The 15,035-nt window shown below is 42.8% G+C and overlaps 1 protein-coding gene across 1 annotated transcript in view; it reads left to right on the top strand.

Annotated features, from left to right (window-relative positions):
• The window catches only part of LOC124795844 (kynurenine 3-monooxygenase-like), a 181,682-nt gene that overhangs the window by 89,644 nt on the left and 77,003 nt on the right, over positions 1-15,035 (top strand). The window contains exon 5 of the mRNA XM_047259926.1: positions 6,732-6,819. Within this exon, the coding sequence (XP_047115882.1) occupies positions 6,732-6,819 (88 nt within the window). The remainder of the gene's footprint in view (positions 1-6,731; positions 6,820-15,035) is intronic.

Genomic DNA, 15,035 nt, shown 5'->3' with positions numbered 1-15,035 from the left:
GGTGCTGGAAGATTTATGGGGAACGTCAGCCCATTCTTCACGGAGTGCTTCACTGAGGAGAGCTATCGATGTCTGTCGGTGAGGCCTGTCACGAATTCGGCGTTCCAAAAATCCCAGAGGTATTGTGTAGGATTCAGGTCAGGACTCTGTGCAGGCCAGTCCATTACAGGGATGTTATTTTCGTGTAACCACTCCGCCACAGGCCGTGCATTATGAACAGTTGCCCGATCGAGTTGAAAGATGCAATCGCCATCCCCGAATTGCTCTTCAACAGTGGGACTCAAGAAGGTGCTTAAAACATCAATGTAGGCCTGTGAAGTGATAGTGTCACGCAAAACAACAAGGTGTGCCAGCCCCCTCCATGAGAAACACTACCACATTATTACACCATAGCCACCGAATTTTACTGTTGGCACTACACACGCTGGCACATGACGTTCACCTGCCATTCGCCATACCCACACCCTGCCATCAGATCGCCACATTGTGAATCGTGATTCGTCACGCCACATAATGTTTTTCCACTGTTCAATCGTCCAATGTTTACGCTGCTTACACCAAGCGAGGCGTCGATGGCATTTATCGGCCTGATATGTGACTTATGAGCAGCCGCTCGACCGTGAAATCCAAGTTTCCTCACCTCCCGCCTAACTGTCATAGTACTTGCAGTGGATCTTGATGCAGTTTGGAATTCCTGTGTGATGGTCTGGATAGACGTCTGCCTATTACACGTTACGACCCTCTTCAACTGCGATCTCTGTCACGCGTTTTTCCTGTACGTGTCCCTTCACGTCGGAAACAGTGAACCTAGGGATGTTTATGAGTTTGGAAATCCCGCAAACGGACGTATGACACAAGTGACACCCAATTACCTGACCACGTTCGAAGTCCGTGAGTTCCGCGGAGCGCCCCATTCTGCTCTCTCACGATGTCTAATGACTACTGAGGTCGCTGATATGGAGTACCTGGCAGTGGGTGGCAGCACAATGCACCTAGTATCAAAAACATATGTTTTTGGGGATGTCCGGATACTTTTGATCAGATAGTATAGGTACTTCTTAGACCATGTAAGACTATTGGTAGAGCTGTAGTCCAATTGGTATCACGACACGTGAGTGCTGCCTGTAGTGAACGGTGCCAACGTTATATAATACCGTTACTGACCGGGTGGTAACTTGTTGTTTTGTGGTGAGCCACAGAATTTGTTCAGGTGAGCAAACATGTCAGGGTCAAACTGCCGGCCGCGTTCCTTTGTGGCGTGTATCGGGCAACCAAATCGAAAAATTTAGCTTGAGACAGATGTAGAAACTAAGGTTTCTGTGGAGGTATTGCCTATTTGCACTACTTCTGGCCAGCGAGTAAATCGACCATGATCAAAATGTAACGTTGGCCAATAGATAGAGGCAACAGGCTTACAACGTCAATATGTACATGAGCCAATCGTGTAATTGAGTCTGGGAATTCCCAAGAAGTGCGTGCACGTAGCGTGCAACTTCACTGTACTGGCGCTTGATGCGAGTACCAGTCCGCTCTAGACAGTCGTTTTGAACTCCAGGCCAAACAAATCGTTGTGAGACTAGACGCAGTGTTAACTGACGCCACGATGAGACAGGTTTGTATACTGTTAAAGGTGCATCTGCGGAATGTTGCTGGCAAGAATGGTGGAGGTTTTTCCGTAGATAAGTCACTATATAATTTGACATACGCTCCAGGAATGTCAACAAGTTGCAAGTCGAAGGCGATGATGTATCGTTGAGGAGATTCTGGAGTCCCTGGTCGTCCTCTGTGACCTTGGCGTGTGGTGCGAAATAGATAGTACTTGAAATGCTGCTGACACATAAAAGACAATCTGCTATTACACTGTCCATTCCAAAGACGTGGCTGATGTCCGTGCTCAACTCGGCGTTAAATAAGTTTATTGTGTTGCCGATGCGAGCAACTGTTGTTGTTTTGCCGGAATGCGTAAGTGCCTCTGGCTTATAGTTGTGGGGGAAAGTACTTGATGGCCTCGTAAATCGCGAGTGGTTTCCTGTCAAATGCGCTCGAATTTTGCTGTGATGGAGGCAGCTGACGAGAGAAAAAACTAGTGGTCGTCATGCGCCATTGTGAAACTGTTGTGACGGTGCATCTGTAGTTGTTTGACTCGCATCTACTACTAGTGTGTGGGGTGCATACAGGCCAGGGTGTCAGAGGAGTTCTGTATCTGCTATAGTCTGTCTTGCTGCTTCAAAGGCAGAGGTCGTGGCGCCCATCCACTGAATCGGTAATCTGCCCCTGATTTTCGAACCAGTGAGTGCTGTGGTCGGTTGCTGTTGTAGCTGAGTTGAGTATAGCAGACGTCAACAATAGAAGTTTAGAATATTCAGAAATCGACGTAATTCTTTAGCAGTGTTTGGTCGAGCAATATGTAGAATGGCTCTGACTTTTTCCGGTAATGGTAGCGAGCTGGCAGATGAAATAGGGTGTCCTCGAAAGTTGTTGAGATATGACTGACCAAACACGCACTTAGCAGTGGTGGGAAACGGGCCGTACTGTTTACCCGTTTACAGACTTCAATTAAATGCTGTTTTATTGCTCAGTGATAGGCGAAAAAGAAATTTTTGTCGAGATTGGAAAATCGGTAGAGACGACCTTGCAGTACGGAATCCACAAATCTGTGCCATGACTGCGCAGCAATCCGTTGGCTAAATGTCATAAAGAGGCTCTCAACCAATCCAAATGGAATGTGATGGCTGTCTTCGGAATATCTTCCTCTACCACTGGAATTTGTGTTAACGCCTTAGCACAACCAAGCTCATTGAACAAGGTTGCTCCAAATACAGCGTGATTATAGTTGCGTGACAAAGGCACTATGTACCGGTCTGGCATTGGACGCAGAAGGTACTGTCGTGTCCGGGATATCTGTCATAGTTCATAAATCTTGATTCACTCGTAAATTGAATTACTACTTCGTCGTAGTGCAGGCTAAATGATGTCGGGGTCACCAATATCGGAGCTTCTAGTTGTTATCTCTCCGAAACATACCACAGCGTGTTCTACTTTAGACGGCTCGTGCGTAATTAGGAACGCAAATGTGTCAGTCAATTGAGTAACTTTTTTAATTGACGACAGATAGCAGATACCTGAATAACAACGCAAAAACTGTAGCAGTAGAGGAGCTTGAGGAAAGAAAAACAAGAACGGTCTCTAATCGCTAGAAAAAGTACCTCTCATCTCGGTAACTACAAAGAGGCAAGGAATGTAGCGTGTATTACAACGACCTCAAATGACCGTATTTTCGACTTCAGCGGTGTCAAGTGAGAACTCAATGGAGGGCCGATTGGAGGTCTGTCGTTTTCTGATGAAAACTGGTTCTGCCTTAGTGCCAGTGATGGCCGTGTGTTGGTTAGGAGGGCAGTTAAGGGTCTGGAACCAACCTGTCTGCATGCTAGACACACTGGCCCTACCCTGCAGTTATGGCCTGGAGAGCGATTTCGTATGGCAGCAGTAGCACACTCGTGATTGTGCCACGCACCCTGACTGCAAATTTGTACGTCAATCAGGTGATTCGACCTGTTGTACTACCACTTATGAACAGCATGCCGATGGTGTATTCCAACAGGACAACGCTCGTCCAAATACTGTTGTTAGAAACCAACATGTTTTACGGAGTGTCGACGTGTTGTCTTGGACTGCTCGATCACCAGATCTGTCTCCAGTTGAGCATATATGGGACATCATCAGACGATAACTCCAGTATCATCCACAACCAGCACTAACTGTGCCTGTATTGATCAACCAAGTGGAACAGGCATGAAACTTCATCCCACAAACTGACATCCGACACCTTTGCAACACAGTGCATGCACGTTTACATGCTTACATTCAAGATTCTGGCGGTTATACCAGTTATTAGTGCACCAGGATTTCACACTTTCAATAGTTTATCTCACGCTCACATTAACGTGTGATCTTGCTATGTTAATCACTTAAACATGTTACCTAAACAAATGTATTTCCTAAATTTCTTTACTCTTATTATTTTTGGCGTTGCTACTTCTTCCGCCAGTGTTTTTATGCATAGAAGTAGTAGAAAAAAAGCTACTGCTGATTAATATAAGAGGAAGAGTAGTGGCTTTTTGTTTTAAGTGGTTGATTTTTCTGCTAACATGTGTACAAGTAAAGTAATCTCTAAGTAATCCCCTCAGTTAAGAATGTGAGTACATTAGCAGTACTTGTAATTGGCTGTCAGTTTACTTTATAGACGTAGCCAGCTGTAACTGTTTCTCTCTGTGTGTAGATTGATTCATTCCACGTGTCTGAGGGCTCTCCTTGATAGTGGGATCTATGAAGCATCCACTGTGAGTGAGTGAATGAATGAAAGGTACGGATGTCTTCTACAGCGTACGCTATTTTGCGTGAGCGTCGTCCGGACGTTAATGCTACACTTCCTCTTCCTTCATAGCCATTCGTATACTGGGCAAACTGATACTCTGCTTAAAGCATGATGATCAAATCCTTTCATATTGTCTTCAGTTCTCCGTTATGTTTTATTATAGCAGACGAAATGTCCGCGGCTTAAAAGGCCTCTTCATTGTAATCGGGAATACTTGTTTAAAGTAGTTGTCATTGTTTGTGTCCTTCCCTTTACACATTTTACTGGCTTGAAGCAGATATTTATTCCTGCACTAGTATATAAATTAGCCGCATACATCAGAAGTTGCTCACGTATAGTGGTATGTGCAATGCTCCTGCAAAGTATGCTTCTTCTTGTTAATATCGACACACACATTGCTGCAAGGTACTTTCTATTCTTTTGCAGAATCGAAGACTCTCGAAGTTAAAACTCTTGAATTTGTTATTAAATTCTAACTTTCTGAAAAGATATCGTGTTTTCTCTTGCGCGACTCAGTGTTATTTCCAGTGACATATGAAACAATTTGTTGTTTATATTTATGCCACACAGTCTTAATGATTTACATTTGCAACCTCAGAATACGCTTTTCTTACACATTTAATAGCTATAATCATGCAATAAAAAATAAATAATAAAAATAACTATAGACCCTTGGAGCCTATAACCTTGGGAGAATTTTTGGTTTTGGGAATAGTTGCGGGCAACGCCTGAAGAGGGATAGTTCATTTTTTTATGGTAGGGTAAGAGTGGCTGTGCCGAGTATGGGTAACTTTAATTTTTTTCTTTAGATTTTACTTAGATAATGAGATAAGTCTCACACACACACACTCACACAAGACGATGAGCGCATCTGCCTAGTAAGCAGGAGAACCGTGTTCGAATCCTGGTCCACAACAAATTTTCAGCGTTCCCCACTGATTTAAATCAGTGTCTACTCGCAGCCAATATCTGCAATTCTTTTGTGCCTTAATTGATAGTGGCTACTAGATGAAAATCGTGTGTGCTCTTTCTAGCTCGTGGCATTGTTTGAAGCCTAATTTTACGCAGCCAAGCAATATGAAAAAATTCTCATTTTATTCTCGCACTGTTCAGCATTTTTTTAAATGCTGAGGCCCACTTTTGTTCTGTGTTGAGTTGTGTTTATAAGAGGCGCTCGTAGCGGCAGAATATTTTTTTACTGCAGCCAGATGCTAAAATCTAGGGGCTCAGTTATTATTTTATACTTAACTTTCAGAGGGTGTTTTTAGTTTAGGCGCCTAATTTCGATGGGCCGCTCGAGACAAACTGTAAGGATTAAATTATTACTAAACTTAGCACTTGGGATTGAACAACAACTCATTAAATTGAAGCCTCATTTTTAAGAAAGGGAGTTGCCAGAATCATTATGAGACCACAACGTCCAGATATTATGCAAAGCAATCAAAGCTCGACGTTATGGTACCGATGGGCCAGTCGGGACCGACCGATCGACCGACCGACCGACCGACCAACCAACCGTCGCCGTCTCACCCTCTGCCAGTGGACGCGGCAAGCCGGAGCATTGTGTCAGCACGCCGCTCTCCCGGGCGTTGTCGGCGTTTTTGACCTTAGAGACGTCACGTCTCAATCAAGTAGCTCCTCAGGTGGCATCAGAGGGCTGAATGCACCACATTCCAGTCCTATCACCACGGAAAAAAGAGAATTGCTGGCAGTAATAGAAATTGAACCAAGGCCCTCGGCATAGTAGTCACACCCGCTGAAACTGAGCTACGGACGGGGACTTCAATCTGAATGTGTCCATTGAAATCATATCTGTAGACTCTTCTTCGTTGTTGGTAACAGCAAGTGTTGACACGGTTTCTCTGTCAGTTTCTGAGCAAACCGTCATGAATTTTATAGACTGTATTCTTCACTCTTGGCTTCCAAGTACTGCCTCTTCTCCCGTACGACATAAAAAAATATGATCGCAGGTCCACATTGCCGTCTAAATACCCATAGTGCCACAATTTGTATTCAAGCAAACACCTACTATAGTCGGTCGGTAACATCGCTATGTTCTCCAGCAACAACAACACAACAGCAGCAACAATAACAACTATTACGGGTACTACTAATACCATTTCAGTGGACACATTTCTTTCTGTATGAGACATGCAACCAAAATCCCAGTGCGTAATTTTGAACTTGTTTCTTTAAAATGCTGGGATTCGTATTGACAAGCGGTAAAGAAATCGTCCCGTGCTTAATCTTCATTCATATTGCATCTGCTCTAGTGCTACTAGCTTTTTGTAAAATATTATGTCAGTTTTAATAATTTTATTATCTTTTCTAATGTTGTAGCGCTCTAATTTCACAGCGGCAGAGAAGTTTCCCAACGTCCGCCTACATTTCAACCACAAGCTGGTGGCTGCTGATTTGCACAAAGGCAACATGGTCTTCCAAATGTAAGTAATTCTTTTCAGTACTTAATTTGCAGCTGACACATAAAGTTAGAGAAACAGAATTTTCCATATGAACACCTCCTTAGTCAGTCCTGGTACTTCCGTTGACCAGTCATTAATATGAACACATCTCAGATGTCGAGTGTTTACTGAATGATTGTGTGGTGAAATTTTGTGTGTTCTAGTTTCCTAATGGAGATAACTGACAGACATTCGTAGTTAGTAAATACATATGCAAATTTTTATGTACAAACAGTTCTGATATGGACAATCAGTTTTAAAATAATAAGAACTGCAATAAATAGATTAATACAATCTATTCTCTGACTCCAATGAACACACGCATACACACCAATATTTAAATATTCAGTACTGATGAAATTATCCTATTTTCTATTTGACATTCGTATATTCGGTTGCGCTGAGAACGTTTATTTTGAAGTTAGATCCAACTTTATTTATATCCATTGTATCGCCTGATTTACCTTCACTATTAAGGACAAGCTGTAATAAGACTTCTTTATATTTCAAGAGGTCATTAAATATGTTTTAAATACCAATAGAATGATCTAAAAAATTAAGCAGTAAATTTTAATGTATCTCGTAATACATTGTTCCGACAACTTGGGGCCATTTCGAATGCTGCATAACCCCCAGTGTTATTTTTTATGCCCTCCTAACTAAGAGAAGGAAATGGAAATTGCCAAAATAATAAAAAACCGAAGCTGACTAAAAGCAGGTATAACCAGAAGCAACTATGTATCTTTTTGTTCTGCTAGCGTAATAACGACGTTACTGAGGTCGCCAGGGGGCAATCCAGTTTTAGCAGATTTCAAAATAGAGCGTTTGCGGAATAATGTCGATTTATGCAAACCGAGAAGTGATCATTGGCACGCTTCTCTTCAGCACATGCGTCCGGCGGGAATAGACGCAGACAGACAGTGATGCCGAAGCCCCTTGAACGTCTGCATTTGCCAAGCCTGCACAGCACTCGCGGCGAAGAGTATTGAAGCAGACAATGTCTCCGCTGATTTAGGAGGTCTCGTATCGTAATTTCCCCGGTGGAGCTCGACCCTCCATGTGGAATCAGTAGTTAAGATTCCACAACGACTAATTGTCCGTAGTGTGTCCGCCGGCACCTTACTTATAATTTTGTTTCGCTTTCACGTAATACTGCAATGTATCTTTATCCACCAGAGACAGACCTCCGTTTGACCGTTGTGGAATGATGTCAAGTGTGTCATACCAACTGGGGGATCCGTTTTTCGTTTTACGGGATGTTTCAAAGAGAATATACGCATTACAATGTATTCTGTTGTCAAAATTATCGATCACTGCGCCACTGCTCGATTATTGGAGGAACAAATACATTGTCTAGTTTATATTTGTTGCCACTAGGTTCCGGTTGTCTTCTGTTTGCTTGTTTTCCGTCACACGTTGTAAAATGGTTGCTCCGCAACAGTGATCTCGATTTGCGAACTGTATTTCCATGTTTACGGTGCAAAGACGTTTCAGGTTGAGGCACCAAACTGATCCTCAGAATGGGTGGAACATCCACAGATGGTATCGACAGTTTGTAGACACAGGTTGTATGGAAAGGGAAGAGTCCCGTCTGCCTTCGTGTTTCCAACGGAAATGTCGTAAGAATTCAAACTGGTTTCTAGATCCTACAAAATCAACTCGTCGTGCCAGTCGGGAGCTACAACTGCGTACAACAACAATTTGGCTTGTTTTGAACCGTCAGTTATGAGGCCATACAAGTTACAGCTGTTGCTGGCTCTACGTCACGACGACAAACGCAAAAGTGTGGCATTTTCTGAAGAACTTCATAGTGCTATTGACAATGATAAGACTTCCGCACAACGCATCGTGTTCAGTGATGAAGCAACGTTCCATCTTAGCTGGAAAGTAAACAATCAAAGTGCGCGAATTTGTTGCCTACAGAACACAAATGCAGGCACTGAACATGTAGAAGATTTATCAAAAAGTATGCTGTGCATTATACCACTCATCTGTTAACGGTCCATTCTTATTTGATGGAAACACTGTTGACGGTCAGCAGTGTATTGCTATGTTACAAAACTGATTGTTTCCGAGGCTGAACGAGCCAGCTTCATTTTTCAACAAGCCGGAGCACCTCTCACTGGCGTCGCCAAGTGAGTGGATGTCTGATTGAATCCCTACCGAGGCTTTGGATTGGTTGTCAAACAGCCGGCGACTTACCGCTTCCCCAGGTGGCCTCAACGATAACCAGATTTGACGCCCTGTGACTTCGCCCCGTGCGGTTTCATTACGGACAACGTTTACATACCAGCACTACCACAGAACCAAGAGGAGTTAAAAAGCCGGATCCGTCCTGCCATAACGTAAGTGACGGTGGCTATGGTTACCCGAGTGCGGGAGGAATTCGAATATCGATGTGATTCTGTTCGTGTCGGTGGTGGAGTACATACTGAACTTTAGCAATCTAAACTTGAGATATTCGTAAATATGCATCCCAAGTTTCATAGCTGTATGTCGTACAGTTTAATAAATATAGGCGTTCCAAAGACGTATATTGTTTTTCAAACGCCGTGTAAACATGCTTCAAAGAGTATGCACTAATCTGAAATTTGAGATACGATGATCTGTTCGTCCATTTGTCGTCAAGCTGTGCAGTTAGAGTTGGGATGACTGATGGGGGCATGAATTTTCCTTTGCTCTTGGCGATATTTCACGTCCGTCGCCAATGAATTTTCCCGGTTTAAAGAAGCTAAAGAAAAAGCCGACACACAGAAATAAGACTCACACATTCAGTGAAACCAGTTTTCAAGGTGTAATTCCGTCATCTCAAGATGATGCTCCAACATCAAGAAGAAGCGATCGTACCAAAATAGGTCAGCTTTCTTTCACAGCCAGAGCGGAAGTTATCGCTTGTATTGAATGTTTTTTGTATCGTGCGAAATTATTGTCTAGGGGGACCCACTTGAGTGATAGGTCGCAAAAGGCCAATGATGTTCAGGGCATTTGACGCCCCACATACTGTATACCATTCAACCACAATATTGGCTGGTAATAGCAACATGGGGCGGTACTGGAGGTATCCAATGGTGAGTACAGCATGAGGCAATAGAGCGTGGTTGAACTGCTTCATCGACGAGTAAATCACAACAGTGCTACAGTACTAGTGGTTTTGATAAAAAGGCGAGCAAAAAACGGCAGCAATAAACAAAGAAAACATTGCGTTATGTCTACAACAAAGTAGTCGAAGATAACATTTCGTCGAAAGGAACCCAAGGAATTTCGCAAGTGAGAAAGAAGTGGCTGATGCAATATAAGCGTTTCTGCAAGACGAGTCAGTGGAATTTATGGTTAAAAAATGGTTCAAACGGCTCTGTGCACTATGGGACTTAACTTCTAAGGTCATCAGTCCCCTAGAACTTAGAACTACTTAAACCTAACTAACCTAAGGACATCACACACATCCATGCCCGAGGCAGGATTCGAACCTGCGACCGTAGCGGTCGCGCGGTTCCAGACGGTAGCGCCTAGAACCGCTCGAATTTGTGGTGTCGTGTAAGTTCGACAGTACGGATAATGTTCGTGAGGAGCACAATGACGACGATACGTGCTTAACAACGGAAACTGATATTGAAACAGGTATCAAAACATGTAGTTTCATCAAACTTGTCCGACAGGAAGCCACGAATCCTGGCTTCAATGAAACATAGTGAAGGACAAGTGTTGTTCAAGGAGCGGATACCAAAGATAATTAATTACATAGAAGATCATCCGCAGCATAGTAAAAAAAGAGCAGAACCACTTATGAACACATTTAGAATAAGTCCGCACCAATATGACCGTGTAGTGCATAAGAAAAACTACGAAAATTCAAGGGAGGACAAGGCGCACTTCTTACAGAAACTGGTGTTCGCGCGTTGCAAGGAGGCTTGATACAATTTTAAGGGCGTGCATGATAGTGACCTACTACTTTATGCGCATCAAATTGCGCGCGACATAGATTACAACGATTTGAAAGGAAGCAATGGATGGTTGCTTGACTTCAAACAGTGCTGCAGATTTAGAAGACGTAAGATAACGAAATTTGAAACGAAGCATCAATATGACGATGCACAGAAAACTGCGGAATCGGCCCGAAAATTTGTAGATCCGATAAACAAACTTATCCAATCGCTCAGTAAGGAGTTTGTTTTCAACTCCGACCAATCGGGATTTGAAGAGAAAACGCATGTGAAAGGAACCATGGAAATGACAGGTACCGAGAGAGTCGTGTGATCATCAAGTAACATCATGTCTTAACGCATTCGGCTAAAATTATCCCGACTGTTAATCTAGATGGTAAATTGGCTGGAAAGTTATTTATTGTCCTGCGGGAAGTTGGAGGTGCTCTGCCCCCTACGACTCTTTCTCGTGAGCGTGGTGGCACAAGGGTAGTAGAGAATATTTACGTAACAGCAAGCAACAGTGGGAAATGGACGCAAGAGAACAACTAAAGCAAACTATCCCTCCTGAAAAGTGTGTGACATTGTAGTTTAAAAGACAGCCAGCTTAACGATAAACTCCGCGTTGACCGTCTCACATTCGGTTGCATCCCATTACATTACATTCCACCAGTTCTCATCACACCGTTACACCAATATGATTCTATATCCATTCTTCAAGAGTAGATACCTATCTAAATGTCGTGCATGGTTTGTAAGTTCCAGGGAGTTCGCCTTCGATCTTGATGGAGCGAACCTCTGTCATCATTGTGGCGCGTCATTTTTCATTCCGTGTTCATGGTGCGAGTTAATGGTTTGATTCGAACATTTCTGGAATGTAGACGATGTTCATTTTGTGAAGTGTAATACATTTATTTAAAAAAAATTGATTTGAACGAATGAAAAATCTGCAAGATTGGCGATCTTTTACAGAAGCTCGAAATTTAGCGCTGACTTAAATGCGACTTGCTTATAAATAATCCTTATAATAATTTCCACAACGAAATCTTGTCTCGAAACCTGACAGAAAAGCCAAAGAGATTCTGGTTGCATGTAAAGTACGCTAGCGGTAAGACAGAGTCAATGATTTCTCTGCGCGATAGCAATGGAAATACTATCGACGACTGTGCTGCTAAAGCAGAGTTACTAAACATAGCCTTCCGAAATTCCTTCAACAAGGAAGACGAGGTAAATATTCCAGAATTCGAATAAAGAATAGATCCCAAGATGAGTAACTTAGAAATAGATATCCTCGAAGTAGTGACGCAACTTAAAATCACTTAATAAAAGCAAGTCTTCCGGTCCAGACTGTATACCAATCAGGTTTCTTTCAAGGCATGCTGATGCAACAGCTCCATACTTAACAATCATATACCGCCGTTCGCTCGATGAAAGATCCGTACCCAGAGACTGGAAAGTTGCACAAGTCACACCAATAATCAAGAAAGGTAGTAGGAGTAATCCACTAAATTACAAGCCCATATCATTAACGTTGATACGCAGCAGCATTTTCGAACATATATTATGTTCGAATATTATGAATTACTTCGAAGAGAACGGTCTATTGACACACAGTCAACACGGATATTGAAAACATCGTTCTAATCAGACATAACTAGCTCTTTACACACACGAAGTCTTGAGTGCTATTGCAAGGGATTTCAAATGGATTCCCCATTTCTAGGTTTTCAGAAAGTTTTTGGCACTGTACTACACAAGCGGCTTGTAGTGAAATGGCGTGCTTATGGCAAATCTTCTCAGTTATGTGACTGGATTCGTGTTTTTCTGTCAGAGTGTTCCCAGTTCGCAGTTATTGACGAAAGTCATCGAGTAAAACAGAAGTGATTTCTGGAGTTTCTCGAGGTAGTATTGTAGGCCTTGTGCAGTTCCTTGTCTATATAAACTGTTGAATCCTGCTCAGTCGTCGAATATGGGGCGCCTAGGAAACCTGGTTTCTCGGATCGCTAGACAACATTCATACAAATTGTATTAATAATTCAGTCCGGAACCACGCGATTGCTACGGTTGCAGGTTCGAATCCTGCCTCGGGCATGGATGTGTGTGATGTCCATAGGTTAGTTAGGTTTAAGTATTTCTAAGTTCTAGGCTACTGATGACCTCAGATGTTAAGTCCCATAGTGCTCAGAGCCATTTGAACTATTTTTTGTGTTAATGAGTTTATTACAAAAAAGTAAATGACAATACGTAACTTTGATAATTACATAGATGTGTCGCAAGCAAAGGGCGACATCCGAAATAAACAATGTTCTTCAGTGTAACAATTCCAAGATCGAGCTACGTGGAATGTACAAGCAAGTAACGAGCTTTGACGCTTCTATTCGGGTCGCTAGTCTTTAAGCTTCTCTGGAACTGACCGCGACCACTCAAGCGTGGCGCTTATGTCCTCTTCGCGTAGGGGCCGCTGCCGTCGCGTCGTCGTCCTGGAGAGGGGTCGGTCAGCGTGCGATAGGCTGACTTCTTCTCACAGCCCTCTCTGCTCTATCGTTCCCGACTGGCGTGCCCGCACTTGACTCAAGCCATAACATAAATGATTTATGAAACAATCTGAGCATCCGTCTTAAGTTGTTTGCAGTTGATGCCGTCGTTTATCGTCTAGTACAGACATCAGAAGATCAAAACAAATTGTAAAACGATTTAGAAAAGATATCTGTATGGTGCGAAAATTGGCAATGGAACCTAAATAATGAAAAGTGTGAGGTCACCCACATGAGTGCTGAAAGTAATCCGTTAAACTTTGGTTACACGGTAAATCAGTCAAATCTAAAGACCGCAAATTCAACTAAAATACCTAGGAATTTCAATTACGAACAACTTAAATTGGAAAGAACAAATAGAAAATGTTGTGGGAAAGGCAGACCAAAGATTGTGTTTTTATTGGCAGAACATTTAGAAAATGTAACAGATCTGCTAAAGAGACTGCCTACATTACGTGAGACAATCGTTTTTTGGAGTACTGCTGCTCGGTCTGGGATCCTTACCAGATAGGATTAACGGAATACATCAACTAAGTTCAAAGAAGAGCTGTATATTTTATATTATCGTGAAATAGATGAGAGAGAGCCACTGACATGATACAGGATTTGGGGTGGACATCATTAAAACAAAGGTGTTCTTCGTTGCTGCGGAATCTGCTCACAAAATTTCAATCTTCACCTTTCTCCTCCGAATGCTAAAATATTAAGTTCACGCCGACCTACATACGGAGAAACGATCATCATTATAAAATAAGGGAAATCAAAGCTCGTACGGAAACATATAGGTGTTCTTTGTTCCGCGCGCTGTTCCAGATTGGAATAAGATAGAATTATTGTGTACTAGGCACTTAAGTGTAATTTGCAGAGTATCCATGTAGATGTAGATGTAGATCTCTGCACCTCCAGGACACTCTTTTTCTGTCCCCGTCCTAATGCACATGGTGATTCATCAGGAGCTAATATTGTTTCTATCGCATTGTTACCACAACACTTTCAAATGTGCCGTATTAAAGACTGAACTTGCGACCTCGCACTCAAGAAGTAAGACACCGGCATTGAGAAGGACACAATCATGCCAGCTGATAGATAGCAAATAGAAAAGCCGGACAGGAAAAAAATAACGTAGGGCGTTAATAACACAACACCAGGCGGATTATGTTAGTCGCTCGGGAGAAGCGAGATGCTGCGCATAAGAACCTAGTATGGGCTTTTAACCTACGAAAATTGTTATCAGTTCTTTCTGTTAAAGGTGGTGCGTTTGGATGAATTCCTTATAAAATTTTGCCGGCCGGAGTGGCCGTGCGGTTCTAGGCGCTACAGTCTGGAACCGCGAGACCGCTACGGTCGCAGGTTCGAATCCTGCCTCGAGCATGGATGTGTGTGATGTACTTAGGTTAGTTACGTTTAAGTAGTTCTAAGTTCTAGGGGTGGGACACCAGTACGGACGTAAAGTCACCTTCTCGGCCATGGAGGCTGTTGATAGAATACAGTTAAAGACCATGAATCTCCCCACTGACTTCGGCGCCCTGCGTGACCTTGTTCAAAAGGTTTTTCAAAGAAGGAACGAGAAATTCGATCTAGACGAAATTTACAAGCAGGCTGTCCTAGCCAATGGAAGGATAGCTTTTGACTGGAGGAAGACCTTTCCAGAACAATACGTACACACGTATTTCCCATGACAGTTAAAATACAGATAGGACAACTTAACGCACATAATAGTCGATTAGTCATGCAGGAGCTACGA

The sequence above is a fragment of the Schistocerca piceifrons genome, chromosome 4 (assembly GCF_021461385.2).
Source record: "Schistocerca piceifrons isolate TAMUIC-IGC-003096 chromosome 4, iqSchPice1.1, whole genome shotgun sequence".
Classification (NCBI taxonomy): Eukaryota; Metazoa; Arthropoda; class Insecta; order Orthoptera; family Acrididae; genus Schistocerca; species Schistocerca piceifrons.
This window is presented reverse-complemented; position numbering and strand designations above follow the sequence as displayed.